Source organism: Orbicella faveolata, unplaced genomic scaffold (genome assembly GCF_042242905.1).
Source record: "Orbicella faveolata isolate gen_17 unplaced genomic scaffold, um_ofav_v1 contig_2, whole genome shotgun sequence".
In the NCBI taxonomy this organism is placed as follows: domain Eukaryota; kingdom Metazoa; phylum Cnidaria; class Anthozoa; order Scleractinia; family Merulinidae; genus Orbicella; species Orbicella faveolata.
Genome location: NW_028301547.1, coordinates 4464890 through 4482899, shown reverse-complemented (window position 1 = coordinate 4482899; position 18010 = coordinate 4464890). Strand labels below are relative to the sequence as shown.

The window sequence follows — 18010 nt, the reverse complement described above, 5'->3', positions numbered from 1 at the left end:
CCTGCGATGGACTAGCATCCCAACCAGGGGGGAGTAGAAATACTCCTAGTCGCTTCGTGCTACAGAAACCGGATATGAGCGCCGGCCTGACGGGCCAGTTGGCAGACTTCACCTACATGAAAAAAAATGGTTGATTATCTCTCAGAGAATACGTGGACGAGTAGATTCTCTAATGGTAGCAGTTCGAAGCAATTTTAAGCATTTTTAAGCCAATAGAATAAAACCTGAAAAGGCTTAATTAAGGATACGGGTCTTCCAACAACTCAAAACACCGTTGGAGGTTATATGGAATAACTCATTGTTTCTTGGAATTTCCTTCATTCATGTGGTGTATCTTTTGTTGCCAGGTCTATTGAGCTGGAACCTAAACTGCTGGATGCTTACTGGCACAGACATCTGTTGCATCTGCTACAGGATAATCGAAAGGTAACATGTCCACTGACCTCCTCTCGATTAGTGTTTAAAGACTGTAAACAGACTAGCTTGCAGCGGAGCCTCATGTGCGAGGATATCATTACATGTAATGCCATATGAGATTTGAAGACTCCCTACCTGAGCCTTAAATGCAAGCTTGTTCCAGTGCAATACCGTCCACAAACAGTAAGATTCAGAAGATATCCGCCAGTGCATGGAGAGTTTCTTTCGCCATTTCGAAGACGACCAACAACCACTGCACACTAATGGCTGACAGTGTACGATAATTCAGCCATTAAGATTGCAGTATTTGCTTTAGTATACAAATAGAATTCTACTTATGGTGTTTATTATTGTGTCTTTCAGTCAGCTCTGGATGACTTGTCTTTCATTATCAAGCACAGTAGTACGCAGGCTCGAGCCTTTCGATCCAGGTTTGGGGAATTGTAGAAAGAACAGCTTATGTTTGTATCGTTTTCTTGCAAAACACGACCTAGATTATACTTACAGTTCTCTGACGAACGAGTCGCTCTTGGATTCAATTTCGTGTTTACATGCTCTATCGTAGTTGACAAATGAGTGTATTAAACATCATGTTCGATTTTAACTGCAGGGCAGAATTGTATCGTCTGGAAAATGACGCCACAATGGCCATTGTCAATTACTCTCAGGTATCAATGATCAAGTACACTACAAGAATTCCTTCAGTTTTCTCACTGTTAGTCGAGCAGGCGAGTGCGTAAGCACGCTCAAAAATCACCTTATAGGAGGAAACTCGAATCTCGGAGGTTGAGAGAAATCATTCTTTTTCTTCACGGTCGCTCGCGAGGACGCCCACCTACCAGACTAATCCCTAGAAATATGACGGATTTCTTGAAGTGCTATAAAACCGTGCGTTGACATTTGTTCTAGCTCAGATCTCAAAATATTTGAGTATTCTACCTGCACACAAACTGACCAAAATAATGTGTGATTTGGTTTCAGGCGATTAAGTTGAACCCAGCCGATGCTGAAACCTACTATCAGAGAGCAGCCATGTTTAAAATGGTAACCTCCTTATATTTGCATTGTTATTGAAATGATATGTTTAGAAACACCTCTCTTGTTAACACTTCTTACACTTGAGTGACGTCCTTCAAGCCGAGCAACAACCAATCAGAAACAGTAAACGAATCTCTCTAAAGCTACGTCATCAGTATGGGATTTTTTGAGTTGGTGAGACTTTAGCGCGCGAAGAGAGACGGGCTCTTGTGTTTCCCTCCATCTGGAGTGGGAATAAGAGAGAGGCTGGAAAGGAATTTACACAATGTTGTGACGATACAGGAAAAAATGTCCGAGTTGATGAAAATCTTTATTTTCTTTAACTGCATGCTTAACAGCGTAGTGGAGTTGTAAGGAGAAACTATTTGCTCGTCACTTTAAAGAAGAGAAGGGTTAAGGCACTATTTACTCCGATGACACCGATTAACTTATTAAATACAGCAAGTGTAACAGGAATAACGCATGTTAGTTACTGGCATTTTCTCTAAATGAAACTGTCCTGCAGCGTGGAGACATGATTCTGGCTCTTGAAGATTACAAGATTGCAGCCAAGCTTTTGCCCTCAAAGACGGACGCCATGTTCGAGATGGGACTCTTTCGTTTTAACAACCAGTGAGTGATTCAAAAACATATCTAGTTGTCGCTTTGTTTTCGGCCAATGGAAAACCAAAACTGTGTGGGAGGGTTATGAAATCAAATTAGGTAAACTTGTACCCAATTTCTCAATTAGTGGTTTGTTAAAAAAATGCCCTTTGTTTTAAAACTATGGTACTTAAAGTTCGCTTTTGAACTTTTAGAGAGTACAACTCCGGGACAGTTACTAAACCATACATTTTTAGTCGATTTAGTAATCGTCCGTGCTTTGTATTGTCGAAATATTTCAGTTGTTTCGGTCATCATCATCTTCCAAACATTGTTGTGGTCTGTTTCCGTGATCTTGCGCTAATCACACAGTGTTTCGTTGATCATAGAAACTGGACTGCGGCTCTGAGAGATTTCACCCAACTTCTCCAACAAGACCCAGAAGATTCCAGAGCTTATACCTACAGAGCAAGAGCTCACGCCAAGACGGTATGTAATATAGTCTTGCGTTACAGCTTCAGTCACATCCTTTGAAAATTATGTTAGTACCTACATGCTTATTGTATCTAATAGCATAAAGTCGCTGAGCTTATCCTACAAACGTTTACTCGCTGTTGGCATAAACGGTGATTGAGGTTAAGTGACGAGCCAAAGAAACGACTAACCCTAAGGGTCTCCCCAGCACACCGCCATTTTCTCAGGTTACCTTAAAAGTTTACCCAAGTGTTTTACCCAAGAACACAATGATCCACCACAGAGGGCTCGAACCCGGCCCCGTCGATTCGGAGTCCAGCGCGCTAACCACTGAACCACCGCACTTCCTATAACTTATCAGTGAAAAGTTTTCATGTTTTTTGCAGGGTAATTTTGAGGCTGCATTAAAAGACCTTGCCGCTGCTGTTCATTATGATCCTCAAAATGCCGTCGCATTTTACCACAGGGGCTGTTTACTGAGGAAGTAAGAAGCGTAATTTTGCAGATGTATTTTCTTATTTGTTTCTGTCGTCTCTATGGTTGCAACTATCAATAACTACTTGTGTAACGCGAGTCGAGTAATTGCTCACAGAGACTATCAAAACGGCTGTAATTGCTGAAGAACTCTAATCTGGGTACGCTTAGGAAGTCCCAATTTATTTTAGCCCCCGTCCACTCTACGCTGGAGGAATTTGAAAACGCAGCTTTATTTTTCCGATTAGGCCTACCGTCCATACTAATCCGTCACGAAAAAGGAACTTTTTGAAAACGTACTTCAACTGGAGAAATTTGAGAACGACGGCTTTGCCTTGAAGTGTGGACGAAAAATATTTCGAGAACGACGCTTTTTCAAAACGATGACATCACAATGATCATGTGATTTATCTTCCAGAGTTTTTTTTTTTTTTTCGAACACAAATCCAAAATAGCCGATGATTGATGCGTATTTAAATTCCTCCAGCTTAGTGTGGACGGAAAACATCTGATGCGTTTTCAGATGGAAAACGCCGTTTTCAAATTCCCCCGCGTAGTGTAGATGGGGCCTAAAGGGTGGCGAATTCAATATAGGCTCAACATCCGTTTATGGATTTGTATGATGAAAAAAATCAACCACATAAGTGTCACTAAATGCGCTATAATGTTTATACGGAAAAAATGTCTCTTAATAATAATCTCGTTTCTTTATGGTTTCAGAGTTCATCCGAGGAGAGCCTTGCAAGATTTCAGTGTGTCTTTGCTTCTTGACAATTCTGAAGAGAACGTCAAAGCGTTTTTGCACCGGGGTATTCTGTACACCGATCTTAAGAGGTAAGGGGCTACGTAGCTTATTTTTGCCGCGTCGAATCCTACAAGACTGGTTACAATGTTTGAATTGGTTGTTTTTCAGATGGGAGGATGCTGTCCCTGATTTCGAAGCTGCTCTTCAGTTGGATTCCGAGTTAGCAAGTGCTCATGTCAACATAGGCCTGATTTACATCATCAAGTATAGCAACTATCACAAGTACGTAAATAAATTAATTATATAAACAGCGGTGTTTTACAAGGATTTTCAACACTGAAAAGCCGTGTAAAATTTTAAGAAAAACCTTCCCCTAGATGGTCAAGCCAGGCGGACAAAATCATTCTTACAGCCGGGAAGTTTGCCCAGTGCCCAACACTTAATTAAACCTCTGGTTTAGTTTGTTTGGCTTCACCAAGTATGTTGTTGTTGTTATATATTTCTATAGGGCTGTTCGCCGGTACACAGCAGCCATTCGGGTTGATCCCACATACATCAGAGCTTATATCTGTCGAGCTGAGGCATACCACAAACTCCACATGGTGGGTATTAAATGATGGTCTAGTTTCGGCCACCTATCATTTGCGTAGTTCTGCGCGAGTTGTGATTCTCCCAATCAGTGTTGTATTCATGCTTGTTCTTTTTCAAGATTTCTGGTCTTTTCTTCTATCTTGACCATTCATAGTATCTTTTACTTGACTTGATACTATCAAGATATCTGAATATCTTTTTCTTTCTTTGAATATATTCAAAAACTAACGAGTATTAATAATATTTTCTCTCGATCGTATACTTGCATTCCTTTGCCTATTATAATAGGCAAAGGAATGCAAGTATACGATCGAGAGAAAATATTCTTAACTTTCTAAGCAAGAAGAATATTTCTCATTCTACGGGGAGTTTCGTTTGTTCAAAACTATCCAAATACGTTATTTTAAATCATCTTTTCAACGTATTTTGAGTTATTTTGGCCATGTAAAAAATTACTTTTATTAAACTGAAGGGAACCTGAAAATAGTTCTTTACTAAGATAGAAAAACACCAAAGAGATAATAATAATAAACCATAAAGGAACAAGGATGGAGAAGATTAACACGAATTACAAACGACGAACTTGAAAAATGTAGGCTAATATTTTCAAGATGCGCAAACCGTGACGTAAGTCCTTTAAGCAAGAATTTCCTGAGGAAGAGAAGCACCGAAAAGGTGATCAGAATAAATAACGACATTCAACAGTGATAATTATGATTGAGGGAGAGTGGAATGGATTATGAATTTGGTAAACTAATGTTGACAATGTTATCATTTTACAGATTCAAGAGGCAATCCTAGACTACACGAGAGTAATTCACATGAGACCAGACATATCCGACTACCACATGGCCAGAGTAAGTACACGCCTTTGATACATTTAATAAACGAAGCTAACCTAGATTGTAAAGTATCATTAGCGGTGACATAAGTACAACACATCTTGCCTGAACCTGGGAACTAGCTGAGCCTGCAAATAGTCTGCAAGGTTGCTAAGCAGCAACATTCTGACTATGAAACCAAGCTGGCCTGACAGTATGCTCCCTCAGAGCCAACCTCTCGTGCGCTCTCATCAGTTGGAGCTAATTGGAACTTCATTGCATGGCTTTTTCACAGATGGTTTGAGTTCTCGCATCAATTTTCGTCATCGTTTTATCCGGCCTCAAGAATTCTAAACGTTTCCAGATTCAAAAAAGATTTGGCAAAACTGATTCCAGTTCACCGTACAGAATGCCAAGTGCAGTCAAAATCCCTCCCTTTTAAGCTGATACTAATGAACATGGTGTTTGTTTCCAGGGAAAACTGTTACTGGAGCAGAACAAATTAGAGCTGGCAAGTTTTCATGTCAGGTTTGTTTTCCATATTCATCGTAAAGTAAATGGTGCTCGGACCTTCTAATGGTTAAGATCTGTCAAAAAAAAAGTGGTCAGGTGAAAGAAGAGCAACAACAATAGCAACTATTTATTCATCATAGGATAACTTTTACGATAAATTAAGTTACATATACACAAGCAAAAGGAGCAATGGTCCCTTACTAACCTCTGACCAGTATCACGCTCTGTTCCAAGTGTGGTGATTTTTCGTTCAATGGTTCATTGTGTTTTATTAGACAAGCCGCTGACCTCAACAGTGGGTTAGGAGCGTCTGCAACTCAGCAAGCTGTGGTGCAGAGTTTCTTGAGGAACTTCGACCAGGTAATGTCAATCTTTGAAAGTAAGAAAACTTTTTTTACTAAAATAATCTTTTATTCTGCAGTTATAATTTACTCTTATTCTAAATCTAACTTTTCCAGAGCAGCAAATTAGGCTCCTTAGACTCGTCGTTGATTTTTGTCACAAGTATTTGTTTGACTTGCAGGCCATTGAAGTTCTTGAACGAGCAACTCGTGTGAAACCTGTAGCTCCTTTGTTCATTCTCCTGGGAAAAACCAACATGAAGGCCAAGAGATTTGAAAACGCCATTAGCAGCTTTGAGAGGGCCATCAAGGTCATGGTATGTGACTCGACTTCTCTTTTCTTTCCATGCTGCATGTACACCTCCTGTGAGGCAGAGGAGGAACGTTTTTATTGGACACAAGCTTTTCACCTATGAGCAAAAATGCTTTGATTTCGTTCTAAAACGAAATCCCGGTAATATGGCAAATAGTTCTTACTCTGGGGGAGCAGGGATGGCTCAGTGGCCAGAGTGCTCGCCTCCCACCAATGTGGCCTGGGTTCGATTCCGGTCCGGCGTCATATGTGAGTCGAGTTTGTTGTTGGTTCTCGCCTTGCTCCGAGGGTTTTTCTGCGGGTTCTCCGGGTTTCCTCACTCCTAAATAACCAACACTCCAAATTCTAATTCGACCAGGATAGAAAACCTGCATGAAAACCACCTAAGGCTGATGTGGCTTCCTTTCTAAATATTGTAATTTTAATTTTTAATTTTTAATTAATTGATTTATTTTTTTGTTGTTGTTCTTGAATACCACCCTTTTTCATTACCGTAGAATTCCGAAAGTAACAGCCCCCGTTACATTCGGATTTAGCGGGCAAAAGAAGCCGTTACTTTCGGAATTCTACGGTATTACTTGTATTGCTATCGTTGCTGGCTGAAGTACTCAGTTTGGTTTCACTGAAGAAGCCTCACTATCAGATATTTCTCTTTTGGTTGTGCGCAGAAAACTCCATGCCCTTTTCCTAAATGCGGAAATTAAACACATTATTTCTCGGCCTTTGTGTATTTTCTCCCGCGCCCTTCGTTCTCCTTTCCTCTCTCACCTCTTTCCTCTCTTTCTCCTCTTCTAGTAAGATAGATCGTCATTTCTCAAGCTCACTTTTCAGTCATACCTTGATACTTCTTTCCAGCTGACCTCCGATGGCTCAGCTGTAAGAAGCCTTTTGTTTAAACAAGAAGACCCTTGTACCACAATCAAAGACAGGCCGCTATTTTTTGTCACTTATGCATGTACTATTCATTGGTGGAGGTGCGGTGACCTCATGGTTAGTGCGCTCGACTTCGGATCGGGCGGTCCAGGTTCGAGCCTTGGCCAGGGACATTGTGTTGTGTTCTTGGGCAAGACACTTTGCTCTCACAGTGCCTCTCTCCACCCAGGTGCATAAATGGGTACCGGCGAACTTAATGCTGAGGGGTAACCCTGCGATGGACTAGCATCCTATCCCAAGGGGAAGTAGAAATACTCCTAGTGGCTTTACGCTACGGAAACTGGGATAAGCTCCGGCCTGATGGGCCACTTGGCTGGTATGGGTACTTAAAACTTTTATCATTCAAAGCACCTGCGCAGTTTCTGATCGTTTGCTCGACTTTCTTCCTTCTGCAGACTCCATGGAATCCTCGCCATGAAATGCCAATAGAAGCTGCGTCTGTTCATTTCCTAATTGGCATGTGTCAATCAGAGCTTGGAAGACCCCTTGGTGCGCTGGATGCTTTCAACAATGCTATACGAGTGAACCCGGATTATGCTGAGGTAACAATATACACTGGATGGTCCCAAGAGGAGCAGTTAGTTACCCTCCCTCCCTCCCCCCTCCCCTACCACACCACCACCACCCCGCCACCCAAATCTCTCGAGTTAATCTTGGAAAATATCGAGTCGATGAGAACAAAGAAGAAAAACATCTAGCGGTTTCATATTATCCTGGCCCCACTTGTTCAAAGGCTGGATAACAAACCACGCTATCCGCTGGATAGTGATTTATCCGGTGGATAGCGTTATCCAGCCTTCGAACTACTGAAGCCTGATTTACCATTGAATTCTCAGAACGAAGATTGCAAGAGACGTGTAGCACCCAGAAAGGAGAATTGATATTTCTAACTGAAGGTATATTAACTTCCTTTCTAAGGCTTTCTACCAGCGCGGACTCACTAAAATGAAGCTGAAACACGCCAAAGGAATCCACGATTTTAACCGAGCACTGGCCATCAATCCCACTTTATTCCAGGTAAGTCGACGATGTGGAAAGACTCGAATATTGTCGTGTTTAGAAAGTGTTAGATTTTTCACACAAAACAATCACTTCTAATGTAAGCGCGCATTTTTTTTAAACGCGCTTCTCCCACACGGAAAATAAACCCACCAAAAAATCTTTGAAACAAAAATCAACCCTGAAAGACGTAATTAGTTTTGGATATAAAGAATAAGGATACCATGCATTCCTTCAATACAAAATCAATAAATCTCTAAATGAGTTTTATTTGGTTTTTGTGTCAGGCATTTTTGAGTCGAGCAGCGTACTATGGTATGAAAGGACGGTACAGCAAAGGAATCATGAGTTGTAACGAGGCCATCAAACTACAGCCTCGCAGTGTCAGGGCTTATCTTTACAGGTTTGGACTCTCTCTCTTCAGCCTCCAGTTTTCCTAGATTATTTAACTTGAAAAGTTAGGAAGTTGCTGTCTGCATAATGCAGATGACAAAGACTGAGTAATGGGTCTGAAGTGGTCGTCTTTTGGAACTTAAAAGAAAGAAAGCGCAATAAAAGTGTTCGAGTTACCTTGCGATAAAGCTGATCATTATGATTTTGTGTTTTATGGGACTGACTACTTTTAAGAAGTGCAATTTTCATTACCTTCGGATACATTTACAGGCTCTTTTTTATTCTAAAGTGACATATTTCTTATGTGGAAAATAGCTTTATGTGAAGTAAATATATGATTGTAGTAGACATACATTTAGCTTTTAGCTAAATAGTTTAGGGAAGGAGTTCTTTGAATAAACACAGCATTGGTAAAGCGAACCAGTTGGCTATTTACAAAGCGTGTTTATCGGGCAGTTTCTGGAGATAATGAAAACAAATCATAATATACCTAGAGGAAGCGGGGTGGATTTCTAATTGAGCTCTTAAACTCCGGATCTGATCGCTGCGCCGCGAAGACACCAGGTTGTGGAAAGTTAGCAGTGATTCTACGCTGAAATTTTGTTTGGCAACTTGTAGGGGAGCCTTAAAGTACAACATCAAAGCTTACAGTCTTGCTGTGAAAGATCTCACAGAAGCTGTAGCAATCGACTGCAAATGTTCACTGGCTTACTTCAACCGAGCCGTGTGCTACCATGAAATGAGATTCTTTCAGAAGGTTAGTACAACTCACTAAAAACGTACTCAATAGTTTTTGTTGGTTTGGGTTTGTCTAAAGAAGAGTAAGTTATCAAAATCTGCATTAACTTGCCAGAAATTTCGGTCGATTTTAATTTCGGACAAAAGAAGTATCCGAAAATAAAACCGTCCGAAATTTTTAAGCGTCCGAAATATTTGTAGTACAATGTGAAACTTGTAAGTAACTCCGTCCAAATCTCTTAGTTCCCTTATGATTGAGCGAACTTTAGTTGACACACTGCTTGAGATACGTAATGACTTGATAGATCTGATTTGTGTTATTTTCTCGTCGGTGTATCTGTAAAACCTTGAAGGTGCTTTAAAACTATTACCTTTTGATGTTTTTTCAGTCTAAGTTTCAAGAAAGTGTCCGAAATTTTTGTCCGAAATTTGTCCGAAATGAGGTAAAAAGTGTCCAAAAATTAAAAGCCCGAAATAGTGCGAAATTGTTTGCAAGTGATGTATACGACAACGCTCTCCGCGAAACATTCCGAACATTCCATTTGTGATTTTCTACAGGCGCTGATGGATTATGGAACTGTCATGTTACTTGAAGACACTCCAAACATTAAGGTGAGTGAGGTTGAATCATGGACGGTAGGAATAGGTTAGGGTTAACCTGTGGTGAACTTGCATCCCATTCGGAAGGGATTCCACAACTCCTGGGCTGGGTTGTTCAAAGGCCGATTAAGCTAACCGAGGATCAGCGAGAATTTTGATATCAGATTTGTGACGTTTTTTTTATTATTTTTGGAGCGGGGTGGGGGGGGGGGGGGGTGGTCTGTTTATATTGTGGTCCTTCAGTTTTGAGTTTGAATATTCTCAAACCACACAAAACATAGCAGTGAGAAACAATTTTCATCAATGAAAATTAACTTTTAACCCTTGGTTAGTGATAACCGGCTTTCGAACAATTCGGACCTGGTTGTTTCATGCTACAAATACCCGAAGTTACTTAGTGCCACTTAGCTTGTCCAGTCTCCTACAGATAGAAACAAACTGCTTAACCTTGAGCTCATGTCGTATTAACTAAGCAACTCTACTCGAATTAGGAAAACGTTCTGATCCGTGTCGCTGTGAATGATTCTTTCGAAGGGTTCCATGACCACGGGATAATCACAGGCCTTCATTTGGTACAAACGTGCATGGATAAATCTAGTTTAGGCAAAATTGAAAAAAATAGCTTCATTTTCTTGTTGTACAGACTAAATACTAAAACATCGTAAATGAATGGTGGTTATCCCCACTTGCCCCGATCCGTCGCACATCTTGGCTCGGTTACCGAGAGAGTGGCGGAAATCAAGCTTATTTCACAAAGGCAATTCCTCAATGTTGTTTTCCTTTTCTATATGTCTTAATCCAGGTTCTACAGAATCGAGGATTGCTGTATTACGAAATAGATGACATGGAAAACGCTCTTCAAGATTTTCTGGCTGCAGCTAAGGTACATAAACACGTACGTTATTGCTGGAAATAATTTTTTCTCGCTTGTCCAGTCTTTTTACTGGCGGGACCTCTACTCGTGTGCATATAATTCACTGTTATGGTTTGTTGCTTTCTAAGGTTTCTCCGCAGAACCCTCATATTCGTCACACCTTGGGTCTGTGTTACCACAGGTAAGCAAATCTTAAGCGCAAATATTTCGATCAGTGAAAATTGTTTCCGTGTCGGTAAAATGTCGGGGATTTTTGTTTTCACGCCGCGGGTGACGACCAAAAACAACTGGTTCATCACCGTTACTTGGGTCAGGTTGAAAGGTTTTCAAAATTCAAAGCGATGAAAACCAGAAGTTGTGTTGTGTTTCTTCCCTTACAGTCAAAACCCAGGTTTTATTTAATTATTTTCGCTTTCCTTAATTCTGAGGGCAGTTTTAAGGACTCTGAAGAAACTGCATTTAGAACAGAGATGAACTTGGCGAATCTTTCGTCAATGAAAATATTGTTACGTTCTCATTGTTTCTTTTAGGTTAAACCGCCTGGAGGAAGCCGTGTCTTCATACAACGATGCTCTGCGTATCGATCCGTTCTTTGTCGAGGCTTATAATGGCCGAGGAAATGCACTGATGGACTTTGGACACGAAGACGGCACCGTACTTGGAAGGTGAGTAAACGTCATTGAACGCCCGTCTTCATGTTATTCTGAACGAACGAACGAACGAACGAACGAACGAACGAACGAACGAACGAACGAACGAACGAACGAACGAACGAACGAACGAACGAACGAACGAAATAATGTATGACTAACCAGATAGAGATAAAGCTGAAAACTTCACGTTTTTGCACTTGTGTTTCAGGCATGATTATTTGAAGGCTCTTCACATGGACCCACTCTGTTTATCTGCACGAGTTAACTTGGGCTACAACCTGCAAGTAAGCAATGAAAAACAGTCCGGCTTTGTAAGTGCAAGTTGAGAAATTGCTCCACTGGCATGGCTGGTCACCTGAGTGAGTGTTTGATCCATTAATTTATTCCTTGGAAATTTTTTTTTTGTCGTCTTCTTATTTAGGTGGAGGGGAAGTTCCAGGCAGCGTGGAGCCAATTTTCCGCAGCAATAACCATTGATTCAGGTCAGCTATGTTTGAAAATTAATCAACGACTTGAAATGTCTTAGCCGAGCAAAAAAATACTTAGAGAAATGGCATGTTGTTAAAATCATAGTAAACATTTACTATACCCCGGTTGACAACGTTATATTTTTTTTTCTCCTTTAGAACAAAGAAAAAGTCTATATGTAATCTAAATGCTTTACTTCAATTTACAAGGAACAGTTTTAAGCTTTTTAACATACATCGTATTAAAGCGCATTTTAATCATACGCATAAAATTTGGGCTATACAAATTTCAATTCTATAATTGTTAAAGAAAACATCAGGAGCCAGGTTAGCAAACAATGTTTTTGTAATTTCTATTTTCGCAGGATGTCAGTCAGCTCTAGAAGGACGAGCTGTGGTAAATCTACAGATGGGTAACACGTTTGGTGCCTTTGTTGATATGAATGAAGCCATTAAGGTATAGGATTATAAACTAGCGGCTCTGAGTTACAGTCTGCTGGTTACGTATATTTTAGTTGGACATGGCTAATTCTGTGAATGATCTGGACAGAGTTATTATGTTAAACGTCGGGCTGAGTGCGAGTTGTTTCACTATCAGCATGACACCAAGAGGATACACCATGTCCATTAGTAACGTCTTTGACGTTAAAAGGGGGCTGTTTGCGTATTTTCCCCCACCGTTTTTTTTTATCAGTGGCAAAGATGGCGCAAAATGCAGTGTTTGGTCGAAAATCAGCAATAATTACCAGGTGTCGTAAATTTGCTCTTACATTGAACACTTTAGAAAGCTGACATGACATTTCGAGCGTGTTTGGAAACTGCTCTGGTAGAAGGGAGGTTTCCCACTGAGGAGACTCTCATGTGCAATGGGTGGGATACGTGTCGTATATTTTTGGAATGTAACTGGCGGATTTTGTTATCATTTGGGAATATCAGGATGTAACGGCAATGATTTTACCCAGGGGGTATGTTTTGGGGTTGCACACTAAGAGGGTCAAATAAAGCTTGAACCTCGTCTAGATTGGTCTCCTTTGGGTATTTAATTCAAATTTGTCGATGGGCTTCCCTATCCCTTTTAACATGGGTTTCGCGATGGTACAACATCCCAACTTTGTATGAAAACTATTGAAGCTAACTATTTGCCTTACGTTTTTGATCAGATTTCAAAGACTGCAGAGCTGTTGACCAATCGTGGAGTTGTGCAGCAGGTAAACCGAGTGAAACACTCTGTGATAATAACTGACTACAGTAATGAAAGAAGATGAAACGGTTAGGTTGTTGACATTGTTTTAGATAACTTTGCCATTTGGGGAATTGTGGGATGTGAGTGTTTACTTGGTCGATCAGGGAGTTTCACCGTTGGAGAAAGCATGCTAGGTAATTTCTTCATTTTGTGGTGACCAGTGACGTATAAAACAAAGCATCCACAGACAATAATTGACACCCACAGTAAAACAACAGCAGCAAGTTAACCAGACTTTGCTGCTTTGTTTTCTTATTTATTTCCAGTTCATGGGTGACTTCGTTAACGCCATCCGTGATTATCAAGCGGCAGTCAAAACCGATCCATCTTATGCACTGGCTTACTACAATGCAGCTAATGTGTACTTCAGACAGAGACAGTTCAAACAGGTCAGTTGGGTGCGGGTGTGAACATTAAAAGGGTGAAACCAATGTTAACGTTAAGGGACTTAAAAGCCGACACTGAGTTAGTTGCCAAAGATTTTCAGGGTTCTTTTTTTCACAAAAGAACTTACTGGATTCGGGCCCCTGGAACCTAGTCGTGTGGGTACGGAAATGGATTCAAACTTGAAGAAAGGCCTGGAAATTTTAGCCGAGAAAAACGTCCATGTGGGAACGCAAAGTTTTCATCTTTTCAAATGATTCTCATATGTTCCAGAACCTTTTCAGAAATTTAGTTCATATTTCAAATTTTGTCTGATCGTGCAAACCAAATTACCATTCCCAACGTTTGTTTTCTTCTTCTTCTTTGGTGGGAGAGGAGGGGGGGAGGGGAGGGTGGGGCAGAAGTGAGAATAGTACGATTCCTGTTGAGAATTCTGTGTTGTGTTCTTTGCCAAAATAATTTCCTCGCAGATGTAGTATGAGTAATTTCCTGGTATTTAAATACTGAGGAACGAACTTCAAATCATAGACTTGACTTAGTTCAATAGACCATTTTACATCGTAGCGAGGCTAGAGTTGACCTTGTTTTGATACAGACCTCACTGCTTTTGTTGTGTAAAACAAGTTGTTCTGATGCTAACTAGTTGCATTTACATGACAAAAGCAGTGAGGTCTGTATCAAAACAAGGTCAACTCTAGCCTCGCTGCCATACAAAGGCCAGGTCACTGAGCAGACAACTAAAATTATTATTGTTGATTTTTATTCTCGAGGAAGGGGGAGGGGAGGGAGAGTAATAAGTTGTCACCCATTACTTTGATAAACAGCATTTCTCGTTTACTCCATGTAACCGGTACATTACGTTCCATCTGGAGCTTACCGTTCATGGACTAAGCCTGGTTATAACGGTCGTTCTGTTTTCTGTTTTCTGATTAAAGGCACTCAGTTACTACAACAAAGCACTGTCGTGGTATGCTGAAGATGAGTCCGCGGTACTGAACCGAGCCATAACCAAGGTACGTCACATTATTCGGCGGTCACACATGTAGCGCGCGTGCAGTTCCCGCCAGACCTGCTGTTACCAAATGCGAAGATGCCTCAAATTTATGAAATCCTATACTTTGAAAAACATAAATTCTATAAGACATTTACAACTGTGATCAGCGGATTTACTTTTATAGAGGTGCATCAGGCTAGTGAAATGTCAATGTTATTAACATTTCGTCTCTATATAGGTGATGATGAAAGACTCCAGAGGTGCAATACAAGATTTTAATCGGGCAGGTAGGAAATAAACTCAGAATTTGTCATTGTCAATTTCGATGGGGGCTGTCCGATTGGACCTCTTTTTGGGGGTACTAATCTGATCCATTCGTGTGTATGCAGGTAGAGTTTTTCTTTTAACTCTTGATATCTTTTTGTTGGCTTCTAATCTACCCAGCCAATCAAAATGGAGCAAGAAAACACCTCTCTGTGTGACTGACACTTTCTATTTTTTTTTTTTGTTTTTTTCAATTTTCCGGTAGCTCTTGTTACAATGATAGCTATTACAATTTCATTTCTATTCTGTTAACAGTGGAGCTGAATCCGTATGCGGCTCATGTGTACTTTAACCGTGCAAACCTGTATGCTTCATTGAGGAAATACAAAGATTCAGAGGACGACTATACAAGAGGTAAATAGCAACCCACCTACCCACCCTTCCCATTGCGTACATCTGTCCTTTCACCTGGTCTGATTTCGCGCTGTATTATCATCGAAGAACAGTTGGCAACTTGAAAGAGGTAGTCCCAACAGTGATCACATGTTAGATTCTCCTTATTATATGAATAGACAGTCAAGTAGACAGGTGATGAGAATAAAGATAACCATCATGTCTTGATGTACCACCAACATCGCAATGAGTAAGGAGAATTGATATTTCGAATTCAGAACTCAGAATATCCAAAAATAACCAGAAGTTTAGCTTCTCGCCAAGTGATGCTTCAAAAATTTTAAAACGGATCCGTGAGTTCGCTCGTCACATTTGATGTAATGGCTTGAGCTACTTCAACGTAAGTAATACATTGTTAATAGTGAGGATGAAAGTTAAGAGAGTTAAACCACTAGAAAGGTCTTATTCGCAAGGGTACCCCTTATGCGTGGTACCCAGGTCTTTTACGGATAATGTTCCCACGCGCGCACGTTGCGTGGGTGTTTTTTTGGAGTATGAAAGTGCGTGCTGGGTCGCTTTGGCTGTCCACCTGATCAAAATTTGCATCACATTGGGATAAACTATTTCTTAGCCTCTTACGCAGACGCTCTATGGACGCATCACGCAAGCTTTCTTCCGTCACGTGGAGGAGTGCGTGAAGAGAAGTGAGAACGTCACGCACTCCTCCTCGTCGGGGAGGAAAGCTTGCGTGATGAGAAGAACGTTCGCGAAGGAGGCTAGCTGTTTCTCCACCAGTAACTAGCTAAACATGACTTGAGGGGGATTAAGGCTCTCTTATCCTTCTTCCTTCCTTGAGTGTGAGAATTATTGTTATTTTTTGATCGTTCTTTATCAATTCATTATTTCACAGCCTTGAGTCTCAAACCCGGAGATGCTCTTGTCTACAAAAGGCGAGCTGATGTTCTTGGTAAACAAGGCAAAAAAGTGGCCGCTATCGAGGACTACAAACGAGCAATAGTCATCCAGACAAGAAAACAGTGACACGTCAAGAAGTTGCGTCTTCAAATTCAATGTTACTCCCAGTGAGGTCTACTATGTTTCTTCGCGATGTGAAGAACATTTCTCGTTTATGATTTAAGTGTTCATTGTTGTCAGTGCTAGCTAGACAGCAAGATACCTCCAACTGAGTTTTAAACAAACAGACACTGAGCTACAAGGTTGGTATTTCAACAAAAATGTAAATGAAACTACAGTTTGTAAATAAGAGTTTGTGAATAAGAGTTTTTAACCATGAACAGCATTGTTTTAACAGAATTGTAAAAAGCTTTTTATTTATTTTTTCATTAAAAACAAGTTTTTCTTTCAATTATTGGTGTAAATGCTCCTTCAGAGAAAAAGAGTTAAAAAAATTACTTGTGGTGAGTAATGTTTTCAAAGACGAGAAATCTAAATGAAATACTTGTGGCTTCAATATGAACCAGTAAATTATCAAAAAATGGAATAAAGAAATAATTTTCTTGACTATTACAGTTTCCATAAAATAAAGTTCGGCTTTGTCAAAGATAAAAAATGCTCCTTTACAAAGTTTCGTTTTGCCTTGGTTTCAAAGCGAGTCCTGATGAACTCAGGTTGATATGCATCAAGATGAACATGAAAGAAGGCACATGGGCTCGACAAATTGTGACTCTCTTTTCCAAATATGACTCGTTTTTCCAAGTGCGACCCATTTTTCTAAGTGTTCCAAATGTGACACATTTTTCCAAATTTCACCTATATTTCCAAGTGTTACCCTTTTTATCCAAGTTTGAGCCTTATTTCCAACTTTCTCCCTTTCTTTCCAACTGTGGCCCATTTTTCCAAATGTGATCCATTTTTCCAAGTATGACCCATTTTTCTAAGTCTCACCGTTTTTTCCAAGTGTGACCCGTTGTTCCAAGTTTGACCTTTTTTCCAAGTGTGACTCTTTTTTCCAAGTGTGACCCGTTTTTCCAAATGTGACCCGTTTTTCTAAGAGTAACCCATTTTTCCAAGTGTGACTCTCTTTTCCAAGTATTATCTATTTTTCCGAATGTGACCCATTTTTCCAACATTGATCCTTATTTCCAAGTTTGTCCAACTTTTTTCCATGTGTGACCCATTTTTCCAAGTGTGACCCATTTTTCCATGTGTGACCCATTTTTCCAAGTGTGACCAATTTCTCCAAGTGTGACCCGTTTTTCCAAGTGTGACCCATCTTTCCAAGTGTGACCCACATTTCAGTTTGACTCATTTTTCCAAATGTGACTCAGTTTTCCAAATGTGACTCATTTTTTGAGTGACTCATTTTTTAAGAGTGACCCATTTTTTCCAAGTTTCACCCATTTTTCCAAGTGTTACCTATTGTTCCATGTGTAACTTATTTTTCCAAGCGTGATTCTTTTATCCAAATGTGACTGGTTTTTCCAAGTGTGACCCACTTTTCTAGGTGTGACACATTTTTCCAAATTTAGTCTATTGGTGCAAGTAACCCATTTTCCAAGTGTGTCCCCCTTTTTTTCCAAGTCTGAGCGACACAAGTGTGACCCACTTTTCCAAGTGTGACTCATTTTCCCAAGTGTTACCCTTTTTCCAACAGTGACCTATTTTTTCAAGTGTGATCCATTTTTCCAAATATGACCCATTTTCCCAAGTGTGACCCATTTTTCCAAGTGTGACCCATTTCTCCGGGTTTGACCTTTTTTCCAAGTGTGACCCATTGTTCCAAATGTGACTCAAGGTGTGACTCTT

At 40.3% G+C, this 18010-nt stretch overlaps 1 protein-coding gene across 1 annotated transcript in view; it reads left to right on the top strand.

Annotated features, from left to right (window-relative positions):
• LOC110055244 (uncharacterized) overlaps positions 1-16610 on the top strand; it is a 36363-nt gene extending 19753 nt beyond the window's left edge. Inside the window, exons 25-55 of the mRNA XM_089288900.1 lie at positions 348-426; positions 781-848; positions 1028-1085; positions 1399-1461; positions 1961-2067; positions 2427-2526; positions 2898-2995; positions 3706-3819; positions 3899-4012; positions 4239-4332; positions 5104-5178; positions 5618-5670; positions 5931-6015; positions 6179-6313; positions 7638-7784; positions 8161-8259; positions 8529-8644; positions 9253-9391; positions 9931-9984; positions 10775-10855; positions 10975-11027; positions 11377-11511; positions 11708-11783; positions 11921-11981; positions 12332-12423; positions 13127-13174; positions 13476-13598; positions 14529-14606; positions 14826-14874; positions 15167-15265; positions 16155-16610. Coding sequence (XP_089145026.1) covers positions 348-426; positions 781-848; positions 1028-1085; positions 1399-1461; positions 1961-2067; positions 2427-2526; positions 2898-2995; positions 3706-3819; positions 3899-4012; positions 4239-4332; positions 5104-5178; positions 5618-5670; positions 5931-6015; positions 6179-6313; positions 7638-7784; positions 8161-8259; positions 8529-8644; positions 9253-9391; positions 9931-9984; positions 10775-10855; positions 10975-11027; positions 11377-11511; positions 11708-11783; positions 11921-11981; positions 12332-12423; positions 13127-13174; positions 13476-13598; positions 14529-14606; positions 14826-14874; positions 15167-15265; positions 16155-16285 — 2824 coding nt within the window. The 3' untranslated portion in view covers positions 16286-16610. The remainder of the gene's footprint in view (positions 1-347; positions 427-780; positions 849-1027; positions 1086-1398; positions 1462-1960; positions 2068-2426; positions 2527-2897; positions 2996-3705; positions 3820-3898; positions 4013-4238; positions 4333-5103; positions 5179-5617; positions 5671-5930; positions 6016-6178; positions 6314-7637; positions 7785-8160; positions 8260-8528; positions 8645-9252; positions 9392-9930; positions 9985-10774; positions 10856-10974; positions 11028-11376; positions 11512-11707; positions 11784-11920; positions 11982-12331; positions 12424-13126; positions 13175-13475; positions 13599-14528; positions 14607-14825; positions 14875-15166; positions 15266-16154) is intronic.
• Positions 16611-18010: the final 1400 nt, after the last annotated feature.